The sequence below is a fragment of the Trachemys scripta genome, chromosome 7 (genome assembly GCF_013100865.1).
Source record: "Trachemys scripta elegans isolate TJP31775 chromosome 7, CAS_Tse_1.0, whole genome shotgun sequence".
NCBI classification, from domain to species: Eukaryota; Metazoa; Chordata; order Testudines; family Emydidae; genus Trachemys; species Trachemys scripta.
Window position 1 is genome coordinate 1,546,415 of NC_048304.1, and position 16,102 is coordinate 1,562,516.

The 16,102-nt window shown below is 44.8% G+C and overlaps 1 protein-coding gene across 2 annotated transcripts in view; it reads right to left on the reverse strand.

Moving 5' to 3' along the window:
- The window catches only part of ARIH2 (ariadne RBR E3 ubiquitin protein ligase 2), a gene marked incomplete at its 5' end in the record, with an annotated part of 47,959 nt that overhangs the window by 23,886 nt on the left and 7,971 nt on the right, over window positions 1–16,102 (reverse strand). For both annotated transcript variants that reach the window (XM_034777754.1, XM_034777753.1), the window contains 2 exon segments: window positions 1,752–1,815; window positions 5,702–5,769. In XM_034777754.1, coding sequence (XP_034633645.1) covers window positions 1,752–1,815; window positions 5,702–5,769 — 132 coding nt within the window.

Genomic DNA, 16,102 nt, shown 5'->3' on the forward strand with positions numbered 1-16,102 from the left:
CAGCTGTTTGGTTCAGATTCTGAGACTCTCCCCTTGAATCTTCTAGCTGGTGCCCTTCCCTATGGCATTCTAGAATACATGCTCTTCCCCCCACTTCTCTGGTACACATAGCATAAGCAGATTCAGAGGAACACTGAAAATACTTTCTCCTCTAACCTACGCTGGAGGAGTTCTCCGGGGTAGGTGTGTATTCCTAGGTGGCAGCATAACGAGCATTTTCATTTAGGGTTGTGTACAGAACTTCCACAACCTGGGGCCTATATATTCTGCATTCAAGACGTGGTGCATTCCAGAGCATTAAAGGTGTTTCCACAAACTGTGTAAACACACTTTACAATACAATCTTAAATGCATGAGACCTATTGGGACCAGTACCTCAGTTTAGACAGCTTGCAGTCAGAATGGGTCTTTCCACTGATGAAGAGGGACAATTCCTCCTTCCATAATGTTGCCTTCACATGTGGAAAAATCTGGTTGTTCATAAAGGGGCACTACGATAACAAATTACCTTGAGAGTAGCACCTAAAGGTCCCAGCGAAGATCAGAACCGCACTGTGACAGGCATTGTATAAACATGGTAAGAGAAGTCTCTCCCGGAAGAGTTCACATGGTAATAGACCAGGCAACCAATGCAGTATGTTCATTTTACAGAGAGGGAACTGAAGCAGAGTGACTTGCCCCAGCAAAGCACGTAGCAGAGCTAGGAACTGGACCCAGATTTTCCAAGTCCTAATCCAATGCCTTAACTACCTCACCCTTCCTCCCAAAGGCACAGAACAGCATCTAGGTGTCCTCCTCAGAGGAGGGCACCTAGATGAAAGCAGATACAAGAAAACTAGTTCCAGTTCGTAAGTGCTCAGGGCCCTTTTCACAACATATGTAATAAAGATTAAATTAGTCTGGAACCCAAATATGCTAGAGAGTTTATTTTAAGTTCATGCACCCTTCCACTTTTAGCTACTACTGATGAAGAAGAAAAAGAAAAAAGCTAAAAGTTGACTCAGATGCAACAGAAACTATCCATTGTAAAAACCAGCCTCCCCTAGATCCAATATTCTGTAATCCAGTTTCTGACAAGTCACAATCCATTCCCAGAATAACTATTTGTGACATAACACATTGGATTGCAACACTCCCAGCGAATGAATCCTGTAAACATGCAGTAGGAAGCTTCTAACTGAGAGGCAAGTTTCCAAGGAATCTGGCCACCACTGCTTCAAAACCTAAACTGTGGGTTCAAAGGTCACTGTGAAACTGGTTGGGAAGAAGCATCCTTTGTAGATTAGCCTCAACATCCTCGGGCAGAGCAATGCAGCCACCTCAGGGCAACACCTAATTTCAGTAACAAATAGGCCTTATTTTCTCTATCAACTCACAGTTCTCTTAAAGCCTCTCTTAGAAACAAACAGAGCAAGATCAGAAGAGCCCTCTTGGGCCATGCAGTCTGCTCCCGTGGATTCTGCAGAACTCTCACTTCCAGGTTTGATCTAACCTGCTCTTGAAGAGCTACAGGGATTTAATTTACTCATCTGGAGAGGTTATTCTTGAACATTAACTGCAACCCCATATAAAGGCTTACATTTAAGTGCCAGAGACATCTTGGCTATGTCTCATTGTAAAATAGCAGCAGGAGGTATTGGTAAAGGTTTAAAACACTACATCTGCAAGAAATGTTAGTGTGAGGCAGGCCATGCAGTGAGTAAGGTGATCCTAGAATGGAGTGGGGCAGAATGAAGTTGCCAGTTACTTACATGTTTGGATGAGGTGGGTTGAACTCGTGCTTCCACTAGCAACTGGGCAGAATTGGACTTGTGCCTGGAAGGGTGAATTTAAGAATTAAACTCTTGCACCAAACTGCATTTTGATTTTACAAGAACCGTTTTGCGACTAATGAAGAGCAGCTTCTGGCTGAACGGGAGTGGAGTCTCACAGGATACTTGATCCAGGAAAGGCTACGCCCATTCTTCATGGAGGCCTTAATGCAGCAACATGGGCCCTTGCTAATAAAACCCTCCTTTTTTGGACATAACTAGCATAGGGTTGCCAACTTTCTACTCGCACAAAACCGAACACCCTTGCCCCACCCCTCCTCTGAGGCCCCGCCCCCACTCACTCCATCACCCCTCCCGCTGTTGCTCGCTCTCCCCACCCTCCCTCACTTGCTCATTTTCACCGGGCTGGTCAGGGGTTGGGGTGCGGGACAGGGTGAGGGCTCCAGGGTGGGGCCCGCAATGAGGAGGTCAGGGGTGGGAGGGGGTTCTGGGCTGAGGCAATGGGTTGGGATGCAAGAGGGGATGAGGGCTCCAGCTGGGGGTGCGGGCTCTGGGTTGCAGGAAGGGACTGGGGGGTGGAGCCGAGGGGTTCAGAGTATAGAAGGGGGCTCTGGGCTGAGGCAGGGGGCTGGGGAGTGGAGAGAGGTACGGGTTCTGTGGCTGGGGGTGCGGGTTCCAGGGTGGAGCCAGAAATCAGGGGGTCAGGGTGCAGGAAGGGGGTTCTGGGCTGGGGGTTGGTGTACGGGAGGAGGGGGTGAGGGCTCCGGCTGGGGGTGTGGGCTCTGCGGTGGGACTGGGGATGAGGGGTTTGGAGTGCAGGAGGGTGCTCCGGGCTGGGGCTCAAGGGTTTGAAGGGAAAGAGAGGGATCGGGACTGGGACAGAGGGTTGGTGCGCGGGAGGGAGTGAGGGGTGCAGGCTCCAGGCGATGCTTACCTCAAGCAGCTCCTGGAAGCAGCGGCATGTCCCCCCTCCGGCTCCTAAGCGGAGGTGCAGCCAGGCGGCTCTGCGCATTGCCCCATCTGCAGGCACCGCCAATGGGATCTGCAGAACCGGTGCTTGGGACGGGGCAGCGCGTGGAGCCCCTAGCTTCCCCTACATGGAGGAGCTAGAGGGGGGGACATGCTGCTGCTTCTGGGAGCCACTGCCTTAGCCCGGACTTTTAACGGCCCAGTCAGCAGTGCTGACCGGAGCTGCCAGGGTCCCTTTTTCGACCGGGCGTTCAGGTCGAAAACTGGGCAACCCACCTGGCAACCCTAAACTAGCACTGTTCAAAAAATAGTGACTATGCTTAACAGGGTGGATAAAAATTGTTTTTAATAAAAAACTGGATTTATCTGTCTGTTTTTTTAAATTTACATTAAATACAGTTTTATTAAATATTATTATTTAAAAATATATATTTAAAATTAAATTTGAAATTAAATAGGCCTTTACTTAATATAAAGAAAATAATTTAAATTTTAAAAATATTAAGCAAGACATGTTTGCTGCAGAAGTTTTAAAGGAAGTCAAACTATTGAACTGGTGGAAGTCACTGGCTAAGCACCTTGGAACCACAGTTTAAGCACTAACTTAACTTTTAGCAGCAGTTCCTTCTGTTGGTGTAGAGAGAATATTTTCTTCATTTCAGTTTATTCGACTAGGTCAGTTCAGTGCCTAGTTGATTCAAAGCTAAGAAACTAATCGTAAGTTGAAAAGAAGGAAAGCTTGTTTTCCTTTTCAAATCGCAGAATAAAAAACTAGGTATAAGAAGGTGAGGTTTACTAATTCTAAAATCCTGAAGGAAACAGTGGCCAGAAACAATCAGTTCAATTCACTAATTACAGATATTACTTTCTTTGTTTAATAAATCAGTTGTAAATGCAAAACCTGTTTTGATAAACTTTTTTCTTATGTATGCAGCACATTTTAGGTCATTTTATTTAACTAATTTTTTTTAAATGCTGGTCTGATGCATTTGTAATTGAAATCCCATCCAAAAAGCTTGACACAAATCAAAAATCAAAAATTATTTTAAATAAGAAATGCATCATTCGCCATAATAAAAATGCAAAAATTAAGAATCTGACTAAGGAAGAAGCTGTATAATTGCTTAAATAAATCTCAGACACAGAGATTCAAAGACCAAAAGGGACCACTGTGGTTAACTAACGTGACCTCCTGTATAGCACAGGTCATAGAACTTCCCAAACATAATTCCTAGAGCAGATATTTTAGAAAAATATCCAATCTTGATTTAAAAATTGCCAGTGTATCCTCCTGGTTAGCAAAAAGAAGCACAAACGAGTGTAAAGTTGTATTTAGTGGCAAATCATCACGTTTTAATGGTTACCAACTAGTGAGAATCAACCTTTTAGGAAAATAACAAAAGTACTCATGCAAAATGAGATTAAAATCAGGTATTTAAATGACCGTTTCCTGCTTTCTGATTTAAATCACTTTGACTTAAATCAGTCCAGCCTGACGTTTAATCCAAATGTGAACTAGATTTCCCTTATATTCTTAGACAGGATAGACCAACCGGATTTTCCTGATCTAAATCCCCTTTCAACAAAGGCTGTTGACATTTCACACTTCAGTTTGGACAGTTTGGTCTCACTTTGATTCCAATACATTATCTAGCTAAATATTTATGCAATTGTATCACAGCCCCCACGCCCTCCAAGAACATCAAATAAGAAATAAGCAGCATTAGAAGTAGCCACTTGTTGCTGTTTGGGGTTTCCAACACTGCAGAGGAAGGTTTTCACAATGGATGTAAACATCACTGAATTCAATCAAAGTCATTTCTATTCACATTGGGATAGGTAAACCTCCTTCTTCTCACTTCATAACTTTTAGGGATTGAAATTAGGGGCCTCCACTGAATTTATATCAAGTGCAGCTAAGGAAGGAAAATGGAAGTTTGACATTAGTTTGAGGACCGGCTGCATTAAGAAACAATCTGTAATGTTGCAGTTTTAAAAATAAAGCCCCTCCCCAATGTACTCCTGTTCCAGATCTGACCGCTTACATTCCAGAAGAGCAGTGGCTCCCATGCAGAAATCCCACCTTCTGGAGCTAGTTCTAGACCTCCTGGGGACCAGCTATGTACCGTGGGAAGCTTGCTTGCTCCCTCAGTGTGCACCATGGCCATTCAGGAAACTGCATTTCTCCCACCCTCTCTGGAAGGGGTCGATTGCTACCAGGGACTTTTGGGGCAGATTCACTCTTACTATTTCTGGACCAGCCAAGAGGAGATGCAAAGAGGCACTGGCTGCTGGCCTGTGCTTCTCAGATGGGTTTGGACACAACCTACACTCTGCCTTTGCAGCTTGTTGATCTGCTATAAGAATTGTTCAGTACTACTCGAGTCGCTACTGAGCCAGTATCCTACGTCCCAATAGCCTGACATCCTTTCAGTGCTCTCCACAAAAATCACCAACTGTATCCAGAAGGAGCAAAAAGCTTTAATCTGAAAGCATGACTGTCTTGTAAACCGGCACTAGTTCAGTACCTGTTTATGGCCAGGGATCAGATTCTTCTCTCAGTGGAAAAACTTACTAGAAACAGAGGCGATCCTAAAGGAAATTTTCCCTTTGTTATAATCAACTACTGCTGAAGCTTTCTCAATATACAGGTTCAAATTTAAAGCAAAATGCATTTGCATTGCTTAACAATCCCTTAAACAGATGGTAGCCTTCCAGGACAAACAAACACCATCTCCCTCCCTTTATTCTACCTGCATTAGCTGGTCAGCTAGGGGAATTCACTTGATCAAAATGCAACCTTCCTCTTCACCCCCTGGGGTACAGTATGCAGCCTCCCTGCTGGCCCAACCGTTCTCTTGTGTAGACATCAGTGGGAAACAGCCTGGTACATTCATATTTGCAAAACAGTGAGAGTAAATAGCGACTAGCATGGGATACATACAGTTAGTCACACTTACCTTTCCAAAATCTCTGACACTTGCCAGTGGAAACTAACTAATACAAGCTTAGCAACTGCATGAGACACCTGTGAAAAGAGGAAAAAAAGAATCAAGAGGCATATTTCCAGAGCCCCACCTTGTACACCTAGGGGTTTGCACGCGCACGCGCACACACACACCCATCGCCCCATAATGCAGGTCATTGTTCAGACTTTTCCGTGCTAGTGGTCTGGGCTGGAAATTATTCCTATGAAATTTCTCTCTCAAACCATTACGCACAGTTCATGTTTTTGCTCACTGTCAGGTGTCAGGGCCAAAAGAAATCTACAGTAAAACATGCTAATGCCTGCCAGTATTTTCTCCCAGAACCTGCAGGCCATTAATTTTCCAGCTCAAGCTTTAAAGAAGGGTCCCAGTTTAAACAGATCCCCTCAATAAAAGGATAAACAATGCCATGGGTGGGGAACGGAGCTACACATACAGCTGTATCTAAAGTAACCACTGTTCCAACTGATGCAGCTAAGTGTGAGAAACTCAAAACCTGACTGTTGCTTCCCCTGTCTAAGCCTAAAAAGGGTGGGACTCAAGAGAGAGGAGGCGGCAGGGGCCAGGTCAAAATTAAGGTTAAGATTTTGTCACGGTTATTTTTAGTAAAAGTCACGGACAGGTTGTGGGCAACAAGCAAAAATTCACGGGAGCCCATGACCCGTCTGTGACTTTTACTAAAAATAAGTGTGGGGGAGGAGGAATGACAGCTGGAGCCCCCTGGGGCAGGGACTGGCAGCCCGAGTCCTGCCACTGGGGGCAAGAGAACTGACAGCCTGAGCTCCACCACCACGGCGGGGGCAGGGATGCACAACCGCAGTCCAGGCTCCGGCCATGGGCACTGACAACTGAAACCGAAGTCACAGAGGTCCGGTAAAGTCATGGAACCAGTCACCTCCATGACTAAAGCGTATCGTTAGTCATAATAGAGCACACTATGCCATGTGAGTTGTGCATGAGCAGACAGACACCCCCTAAGGAGCAGGGCGGAGAAGAGGTGACCAGCTGCACACGGGGGCACAGATTATGGTAAGAAAGAAAAGGAAACATTTAGCTTTCCTGCCACAGGACTAGAGACGGTACAACTTCCAGTGATGGGCTGATGCCCTGGCAACAGGTGTGGGGCAGAGGCTAGAATTAAATAATTTCTACTGGCCTGAGCAGGGTAACCCTGTGTAATTTTAGAGAAGGGCTAACTTACAAATATTTCCAGGTAGCCCCAGAAGAGGAAGTTAAAAGTTTCAAATCTTACATTGTTATCTTGGTGCAGTATTAATAGGAGCATACAAGTGTGATGGGGCTGTAGGGTAAAGCTGGGGTCTGAACCACATGACAATACAGGTACGGAACACTTGTTTTTAAAATGCGAGGCTGTAAATTAGAGTCACATATGGAGATTCAGATATATTAAGGGCTGACACCTTGGAGGCAGCTCAGGAGAATGGGCACGGTTAGAAGGATGAGCCGTTAGGACAAGCACTGCACACTGCCTGCTTCGTTTTGACTGAGAAGGATGTTAAAGAGTGTGTGCTAACTAGAAGAGTAAGTGATTGTCCTAGGTCTTGGCCAAAGCTTCTCCACAAAACCACCCCAGATAAAATGCATCAGTTTTAATGATTTATAACTAAGGTTAAGATTTTGTCACAGTTATTTTTAGTAAAAGTCACGGACAGGTCGTGGGCAATAAACAAAAATTCACTGGAGCCTGTGACCTGTCCGTGACTTTTACTAAAAATAACCGGGGAGGGAGAGGAGGGGGAGAACGACAGCCCAAGCCCCACCGCAGGGGGTGGGGGCACTGACAGCCCAAGCCCCACAGCAATGGGACGGAGGGCACAGCCCCAACCAAGCCACAGGGCCCTGGTCTCACCACCGGGTGGGGTAGCCCCAGCTCCAGCCATGGGGGGGAAGGGGGGAGTACAGCCCTGGCTGCAGCTGCTGACAGCCGAAGCAGTGCCAGACTGACAGCCCCTAGACACTGAAGGGCTATGCTTATCCTCAAAACACATTGCAGCACGGGTAGCTGAAGTGCTAACTCCACACACTGAAGGAGTGGGGGCACAGCACCTCGGCCCCAACAGGCAGGAAGTACTCTAGATGAGCAGGAGTCCCCATGGCAGAGTTACAGAACAATTAGCAGGACACTATAAATTGCTGGGCAAAGTTAAGTTTCTCAGGTACTGAATAGAGGTAATGCAATAAACAGGATTCATTTCTGCCTACAGGAATTGAGACCTTTGTTTCACCCCCCTGGAGTAGCATACGATACAGAGTTCTGCAGATGTTGTGGTTTGTTGATCTCCAATATATAAAGTCCAATTAGAAAAATCTTCACCTATTCTGATGCCCAGATTAATCAAGTTGGGTGGTATGTTTTACAGTCCTCGGGTTCTTGTCTTTTTTCAGGGTAAGAAAAACTCATCATATTGATGTGTCCTGGAAAGTTTATCTTGCCCAAGAGAATGCTGAAACATCTGAAGGATTGGATAAAGGAATTCTCTGGGTGCTCTATTCCTTCTTGAAGGCTGAAGAGCGTAGAGTTAATTGGCTGTGTCCCCAGCTCATTTTCCTAGACAGGCCACCTTATTTTCCAGCAGTTGCAGCCCAGCCCCCACATATGTGGTCTTGCTCAATATCTTCATCAATGATTTAGATAATGGCATAGAGAGTACACATATAACGTTTGTGGACAATGCCACACTGGGAGGGCTTGCAAGTGCTTTGGAGGAGGATGGGATTAAAATGCAAAATGATCTGGACAAACTGGAGAAATGATCTGAAGTAAACAGGACGACAGTCAATAAGGACAAATGCAAAGTACTCCATTTAGGAAGGAACAAATCAGTTGCACACATCCAAAATGGGAAATGACTGCCTAGGAAGGAGTACTGAGGAAAAGGATCGGAGGGTCATAGTGGATCACAAGCTAAATATGAGTCAACAGTGTAACACTGTTGCAAAAAAAGTGAACATCATTCTGGGATGTATTAGCAGGAATATTGTAAGCAGGAAATGAGAAGCAATTCTTCCACTCTACTGCACGCTGATTAGGCCACAACTGGAGTATTGTGTCCAGTTCTAGGCCCCACATTTCAGGAAAGATGTGAACAAATTGGAGAAAGTCCAGAAAAGAGCAACAAAAATGATTAAAGGTCTAGAAAACATGACCTATGAGGGAAGATTGAAAAAATTGGGTTTGTTTAGTTTGGAGAAGAGAAGACAGAGGGGACACGATAACATAAAAGGTTGTTTCAAGGAGCAGGGAGAAAAATTGTTCTCTTTAACCTCTGAGGATCGGACAAGAAGCAATGGGCTAAAATTGTAGCCAGGGCAGTTTAAGTTGCACATTAGGAAAAACTTCCTACCTGTCAGGGTGGTTAAGCACTGGAATAAATTGCCCAGGGAGGTTGTGGAATCTCCATCATTGGAGGTTTTTAAGAGCAGGTTGGACAAACGCCTGTCAGGGATGATCTAGATAATACTTAGCCCAGCCCTGAGTGCCGGGGACTGGACTAGACGACCTCTCGAGGTCCATTCCAGTCCTACGGTTCTATCTGAGACATCTCTGTGGCTATAATTTTTCAACCATTGCCACCTGGCCTTGAGAGTGGTCCACCCAGGTAGGAATTTGATCCTAAAGCTTAAAGCGTGTTTCATGTTTGAGAACTTAGAATCCTTAATGGTGATTAGTTTGGTGGTGTAGCTGTGCAGCTCCCTCATCCTGAATGTATTCCAGGTCTAACTTGCTTTTCTGGAGCTCTGTCTTCATTGTGGATTTTGCAGAGACCTCCTGATGGAGTTTTAAAGAGAATTCCTAGGGACATTCTTAGACTAAGCTCTAACTGGTCCACAGAAAAATCCATTTTTTCCAACACACAGATTTTGAGACGTGCTGGCTGGGAGCCCACAAGGGTGCAGCTTGACCTCGTGCTCATTACATGACCACTTAAGGAGAGAGTACATTAGGGATGAGTCGGAGTCAACACATCTTGTGACTTTAAGTCAGGCTGACAACGTCCTGCAAAATCAGGGTTGTGTTTGGAAGTGCCTGGCCAGAGAAGAGAACAAACCTAGTAGGAAGGAGAAAGGAGAAAAAGAAAGTGTTTGGGCTCACTACTGCTGGGGCTGGGAATCTCTCCAGGGAGAAACCAGGAAGAAAGTGTTGGCTCTACTGGGGGAAAGAGGACTGGGTTTTAACTACCGTAATAAAAGTTTTTCTCTAAGTCACAAAGGTAAGAAAATATTTCTCAAGTTTTCCTTTTAATCCTAGAACATGACTTTCCAGTGGTTGCAACTTTGGATTGTCTCATCAAGAGAAGGTAATTGGTGATCAAGATAAATTACTGCTAGATCAAACCCTTGCAGACTTACACCAATACCCTGGCATGGTCAAAGCAACCCACGAAGAGCAAGAGCCGCTGCAACCACCATGGCTGATGAACAATGAAGGTAGAGTAGATGAGGTCAATTTAGACAACTCCAGCCTTCCAAACCGTACCACCACAGGGAACTACGGCAACTCCCAAGATTAGATCCCAGTTAGGACACACTATATTTTGCTGAAAACTTCTAAAGATGCTTGACCTTCATATACTGTATTAACTAGAATGAAACATATCTAAGTAAAAGTTTAACCTGAAAAGGAAAAAGTAAGTCTTTTGTGCTTCTTTATCATTCATAAAGAAGACCGGAGAGATATTTTTCATTAGAGACAGATATCAACTTCTGTGATTTTGCAGGAGAATTCCTTGGAGAACTGCAGAAACAGTGGGACTGAGACACGACCAGAAACTGAAACCTGGGCAAATGAAAGGCATTTTTCATCATACAGTTTAAAACTTTTAATTAACATCTACTTAACTCAGACTTCTGACATACTGGGTAGAACATTGTGAAAGTTCTAAGCATTCAAAGTATTGCTTAGAATTAGACTGACATTTCAGCCTCTCCCTCAGCTACAGATTGTGAGCGGTAGAAGAAGTAGGAGAAATGTAGTTCAGACTCATGAGCAGTAGCCTTGATATCATGGAACAGTCCTGACACCAGCATGGCACAACTATTTCTAAATCAGGGGGGTTTAATCTCCCCCCGTCACCTGGCCACAGGCGTGCAGACACCCAATGTCAGCCCACAAGATTAGAAACATATTTACAAGTCAGAGTGCAGTGAGGGACTCATAAATACTCCAAGTGCTGCTAAGCAAGACTTGCAAGTGCTTTCAGTCCACAACATAGTTTGCTGCGCACTGAATAAAGAGGATCTCACGTTAAGTCTCAACTCCTTGTTCTCTGTACTTAATCATTTTACATTAGCCTTAATCAACCTGCTCTCGCGTGCGCACAGCAGTGATTTCAGCTGCCAAGTGGGATCAGTAGAGCTTTAGTTAGGGAAAACACAAAGTGCAGCGTTTCTCAGACTGCAAGTTATTTTTCCAGGGAAGACAATGCAAGCTCAATGAAAATAAGTTCTAAGCAAGACATTATATAGAGGGGTTGTGTTAGCTGCTGCTGAGTTGTGCTCACTCAGCCATACCCTGTGCCCCAGCAGGCCAGCCAACTCCAGTTAAAAGCACCATCACACTCGAGTTAAGGGTGTGCGTGGTCACGACTTGAGTTCTCTGCAGTAAAGACAAACCCATCTTCTGCCCCATTTCACCACTTCTCTCTGCTAGAGGATCCCAGGTGTGTTTTTAAGAAACACAACTGAAGAAAAGAGAAGAAATTGCTCATATGAAGGCCATCACTTCAGGGTACACAGAATAGCAATATCAGCTGAATTACTGAATTTGACAGCCATAACATGTGAATTTGGCAATGTATTTTAATTGCCTCGCACAGCTTCTGTGCTCATCTGGTCCAGCTATAAGATGGCAATGTGAAACTCAGATTATTTCCATAGTGCTCTCTCTTCCCTCCACCTCCCACCAAGATCAGACTTATCAACAGCTGTGAGCTGCCATGTTCGCTCAGTGAAGATCCAGACAGGCTGCAAGTTTTAGGTGATGCATGACTCAGAAAAGAAAAGGAGTGGGATTTAATCAACCCACACATCTGTAGTTAGTTTTTCCATCAAGCTGGAAATAGCAACAAGCTGAAGGCTTGGGCAGTGAGGAATAAAACAGATTTTCCTCAAATAATCCTGTGAAACTGCTAACTTTGCAAGTCCTGGGCTTTCCTGCCGGCTCTATGATCTTTCCAGCCAAAGGTCCACTCCAGACATGCTGGTACATTGGATTTTGAGGTAATTGTTTAAGGAGTATTGTTTTATTTTGGCTCAAAATATTTTTTGAGCCGATACTGCACACTGAAGACCACAAACTTACAAGCCTTATATGAAAGGAATAATCCTTGTCCCACTGAAATTGAGTATATTATTGGTCCGACCCAGATTTTACACATTTGCTAGATAATAGTACAGTTTCAGTGTAACATACAGAACTCCTCTCTGTTGCGTGGAAGCAGTAACAGCAACAGCTAAGGGAACAAAGTTTCAGAAGATATTATTTGTACTACAGTAGAACTTAAAGACCCCAATCAGGGACTGATGTCCCCTTGTGCTAGGTACTAAAGATTAAACAACAGGCTCTTGGTGACAGGGTCTATTTAGGTTAATGTAGCATACATGCTTATCATCATATGATGAGTGCATTCATATATTTGGTTAGATGTGTACCATGTGATAAGGAGTCTCTTCAGTTGGGTAGCTAACTTCAATAAGAGTTAGGCCAAGCCAAACTTCACATAGAAAGTGCCACGTGACTTATAAGGGATGGAGGGCTGTCGGTGGGAGGAGACAGCCCAGGAGGTTTCTAGGATGGGTCCACTATACCTTACGCTGCAAAGAGAAAACAGACATTCAAGACTGGAAGCTAACCTGGACAAGCAAGAATGCTGTCAAGAGAAATAGGTGACCAGAGCAGGCAATTCACATCTGAATCAAATTCCCATGAAGAAATATCAGTATGTGTTGTAAGTGTGAGGACAAGGGTAGAATACTTGCTTTAGTGGCCATGGTCACAGTACCGCCCAGTCACCATCCTGTAGAAAAAAATTGTTCTAGAAGCCTTCAGAGAGGGAATCCCAAAGAATAAGACAAATGGAAGTGCAAGGCTCCCTGCACGACTGGGCCCTCATGCAATGCTACCCTGGGAAATGAGTCTCGTTCTCTGAAGCAAAGAACAGCGATGGATGTGAGCAGGTCAATAGCACGAACAGCAGGTCAGTTCAAAAGGCAGCTTTGCTAGTGCATCCCCAGGCTAACGAAGAACCGAGGTGGCACAGAAAACAGTCTCCCAGGACTGGGAGCCAGGTGCATAGCTTCTGCACCTTGGATTATCTCCAACACTGTATTTCCTCCAATGGTCTTTAATTTACCCTTCAAACTTTCCTCTGAAGGCAGTGTTTGCCCCTAAGTACTAACCCGCCTTAGTCCTTGAAGAGAAAGGTGGCACTGACTCTAGGAAGGGTTCCTGATCCACAGCACAGATCTTACAACAACTGCTCTATAAGCAGTCTTGGAATAAACGAGCCACTAGTCTCCCTAAGGAAAAAGAGGGATCATCATAATATACCTAGAGTGATAGCAAGAAGTGTGAAAACCCTCATGCAAAGGAATGGGCTGGTACCCATAAGTACAATACAACTTATGAAGAAATCCACCTTAAAGGGAAACTGCTATAGATTTGTTAAGACCTTAGAGATCAAGGACATTACTACATAAAGGAGTCTAAGAGAATTTTTAACAGTTCACAGAAACATCAGCTACTGTTTCAGTATCTCAGGACCATGAATAGTAGCGGATCTCTCAATGGGGGCAGGGGAAGATCAACATTTAATGATACTATATTGTTTTCTTAACAGCAGCTATCCAACGTCCCCCATCTCCATGCTTGCTAATGGGAGTTGAATTTTCTTCATCCTAATATGCCTCATAAAGATGACAAAATGGCAGCATCTCAATTTTTTTTTTATAAAAAATAAAAAAAGTTGTTTTTATTGAAACAAAAAAATAAGGGGACAGGAGAGTCTGCATGTTAGATGCACATGGAAGATGAGAATCCTAAGAAATGGACAACTCTTGTTCTTCAGGGGACCAGTGACAAAAACATGACGGTGGCAGAGTTAAAGTTAATTTCACATGGAGTGGGTGTTAGAGAACAGCAAGGAAAGAGCAGCTTCCCACTTGATAGTTGTTATATTTCTGACACTCAGCTAAACATTTTTAGTGACCTTTGTGACTAGATGAAGCTGTTAGAAATCTTAACCATTACAATGGTATCCTTTAAATACTCTCTGCAATAAGCTATACCAAGCCAATGAATGCCAAGAACTGTACTGAGAGGTACCCAAATACAAATCAGATACAGCCTCTAGAGCAGTATAGTCAATATCTCACACAACACAATATAGGTACAGATTTCTTAAGGCATAACACAAAACCCCATATATTCTCAGCTTGCCAAAAACAGTGCAATCTTAAGTGATGCTAGCAACTAATTAACGTCAGATGCGTCAGCCCATTCAGATTTAGAAGGGTGCTAGACTAGACATGCTAGCAAAGCTAGTATTCTGTTACCACTCAGATTGTTGTTCATATCCGGCATGTCCAGAAGAACGGAAATCACATCCGGAATACGAACAGGTACAGCAACTCAAATGCTGAAGGGAAAACTGATTCTAATTGACTAAAGCAAGAAGGACCCTTCATTTCATGAGCAACAAATTCCCAAGTCTTTGAGATGCATCCCACAAGGCTGCTCTTAACGCACAAGCAGAGGAAGAGAATAGGAACTATTGAATTGTCTCAGATCTGTGAAATGTCTCCCAGTAGACACATCACAAATGAGTTAGTATGTATGGTAGACCAAGTTGGGAAGAGGTAGCTAGGCTGTTCATTCAGGGAAAGAAGGTTAAATTAATGTCTTGCTACAGCTGCATTAGAAAAGCAACCTATTTGGTTAAGAGCATAAGACCCAAGGGTCAAAATGAATGCTCTTTACTGCCCCCACCCCAATGCCATTCCTACTTGGTGGGCAACAGGGAACTAAAAGCTTTACTAGATTAAAACAAATGTATCACGTGAGCTCACTCAGCTTTAATACGGGAGATGTTGCCTGCGCATGGGGTTGACTACTCCATTCCAGCCCAAGCAAAGGTTATTCAAAGCACAAGGAAGTATTGTCCACTGGGACCTGTAGCCTTCAAGAGCCACACCACTTTATTAAATGGGCACGTTAATTGAAATCAATCCTTCGCAGTTACAAGATTATGAAAACAATTCTTAAAATAATATTTGCCCTTCAAGTGATTGGTTTCCTCTTTGCAGTTCGATCAGCTTGGAAGAGACAGACTATTTAGCTTCGCTTTGTCTACACTGAGTTTCTACAATTTTATTTTCAGGCAGTAGCCAAAAGCTGCAATGTTTGGTCTTTGAGCCTAGAGCCCATCAAGAATATACACACTTGTCCTGAGGTCCAGGAGGAGGTAAGGGCAGACCAGCTGAAAGTCTCTGGGTGAAGACAAAAGGGGGAAAAACCTGGAGTGACATTATGGTAGGGGCCTACTATAGAGCACCAAATCAGGAGGAGGAGGAGCATTTCTAGCACAGTAGAAATATCCAAAACACAAGATCTATTGGTAATGGGGGCTGTGGCGGGGCAGCTGCCCCACACAGGTAGATGGAGGGTTAAAGCAGCCCTCAGGGAGGCCGCACAAAACCCAGCCAATGGGAAGAGGGCTTGTAGAGAGCCAATCAGGAGAAGGTTGGTTGGAGCAGCCAATCAGGGCTAGGGGGAGCCATATAAGAAGGGCTGCTCAACAGCCCAGAGTCAGTCTCTCCCCGGAGTGCAAAGGAGAAGGACTGGCTGCCTTAGATAGAGCAGTACTGGGTGGAGGAGCAATAGGGAGCTCCAGACACAAAGGGCTGGGAAGGTGCTAGGGCTACAGAGAAGTGGCCCAGGGAAATAGGCAGCAGGAGTTGGAGGAGCGGCAGCATGTGGGCCTGGGCCCCTCCCCCACTTGCCACAGAGGAGGTGGCCAGTATTTGGACTGCAGTTTACCCCTTGAGGCGAGGGGCTAGACCGAGGGCTGCAGGAAGCCACAGTGGCAAGTGGAGGACCAGACACAGCCAGTTCCCCCAGAAGGGGGGAGAAAGTGGAGTGGGGCACAGCCCTCCGGAGGATGCTGTGGTCCGGTGAGTGACATGGGTCTTAGCGGTGGAGCAGAAATGATGGTGGCGAGACACCACTAGGGGAAGGCGCACCAGCAACCAAGAGCTAATTCCCCACACGGCCAGCAGGAGGTGGTGAGTCACACCTCATCACATGGACTTTAGCTACCCAAATATCTCTTGGAAAAGTAATACAGCAAAATATAA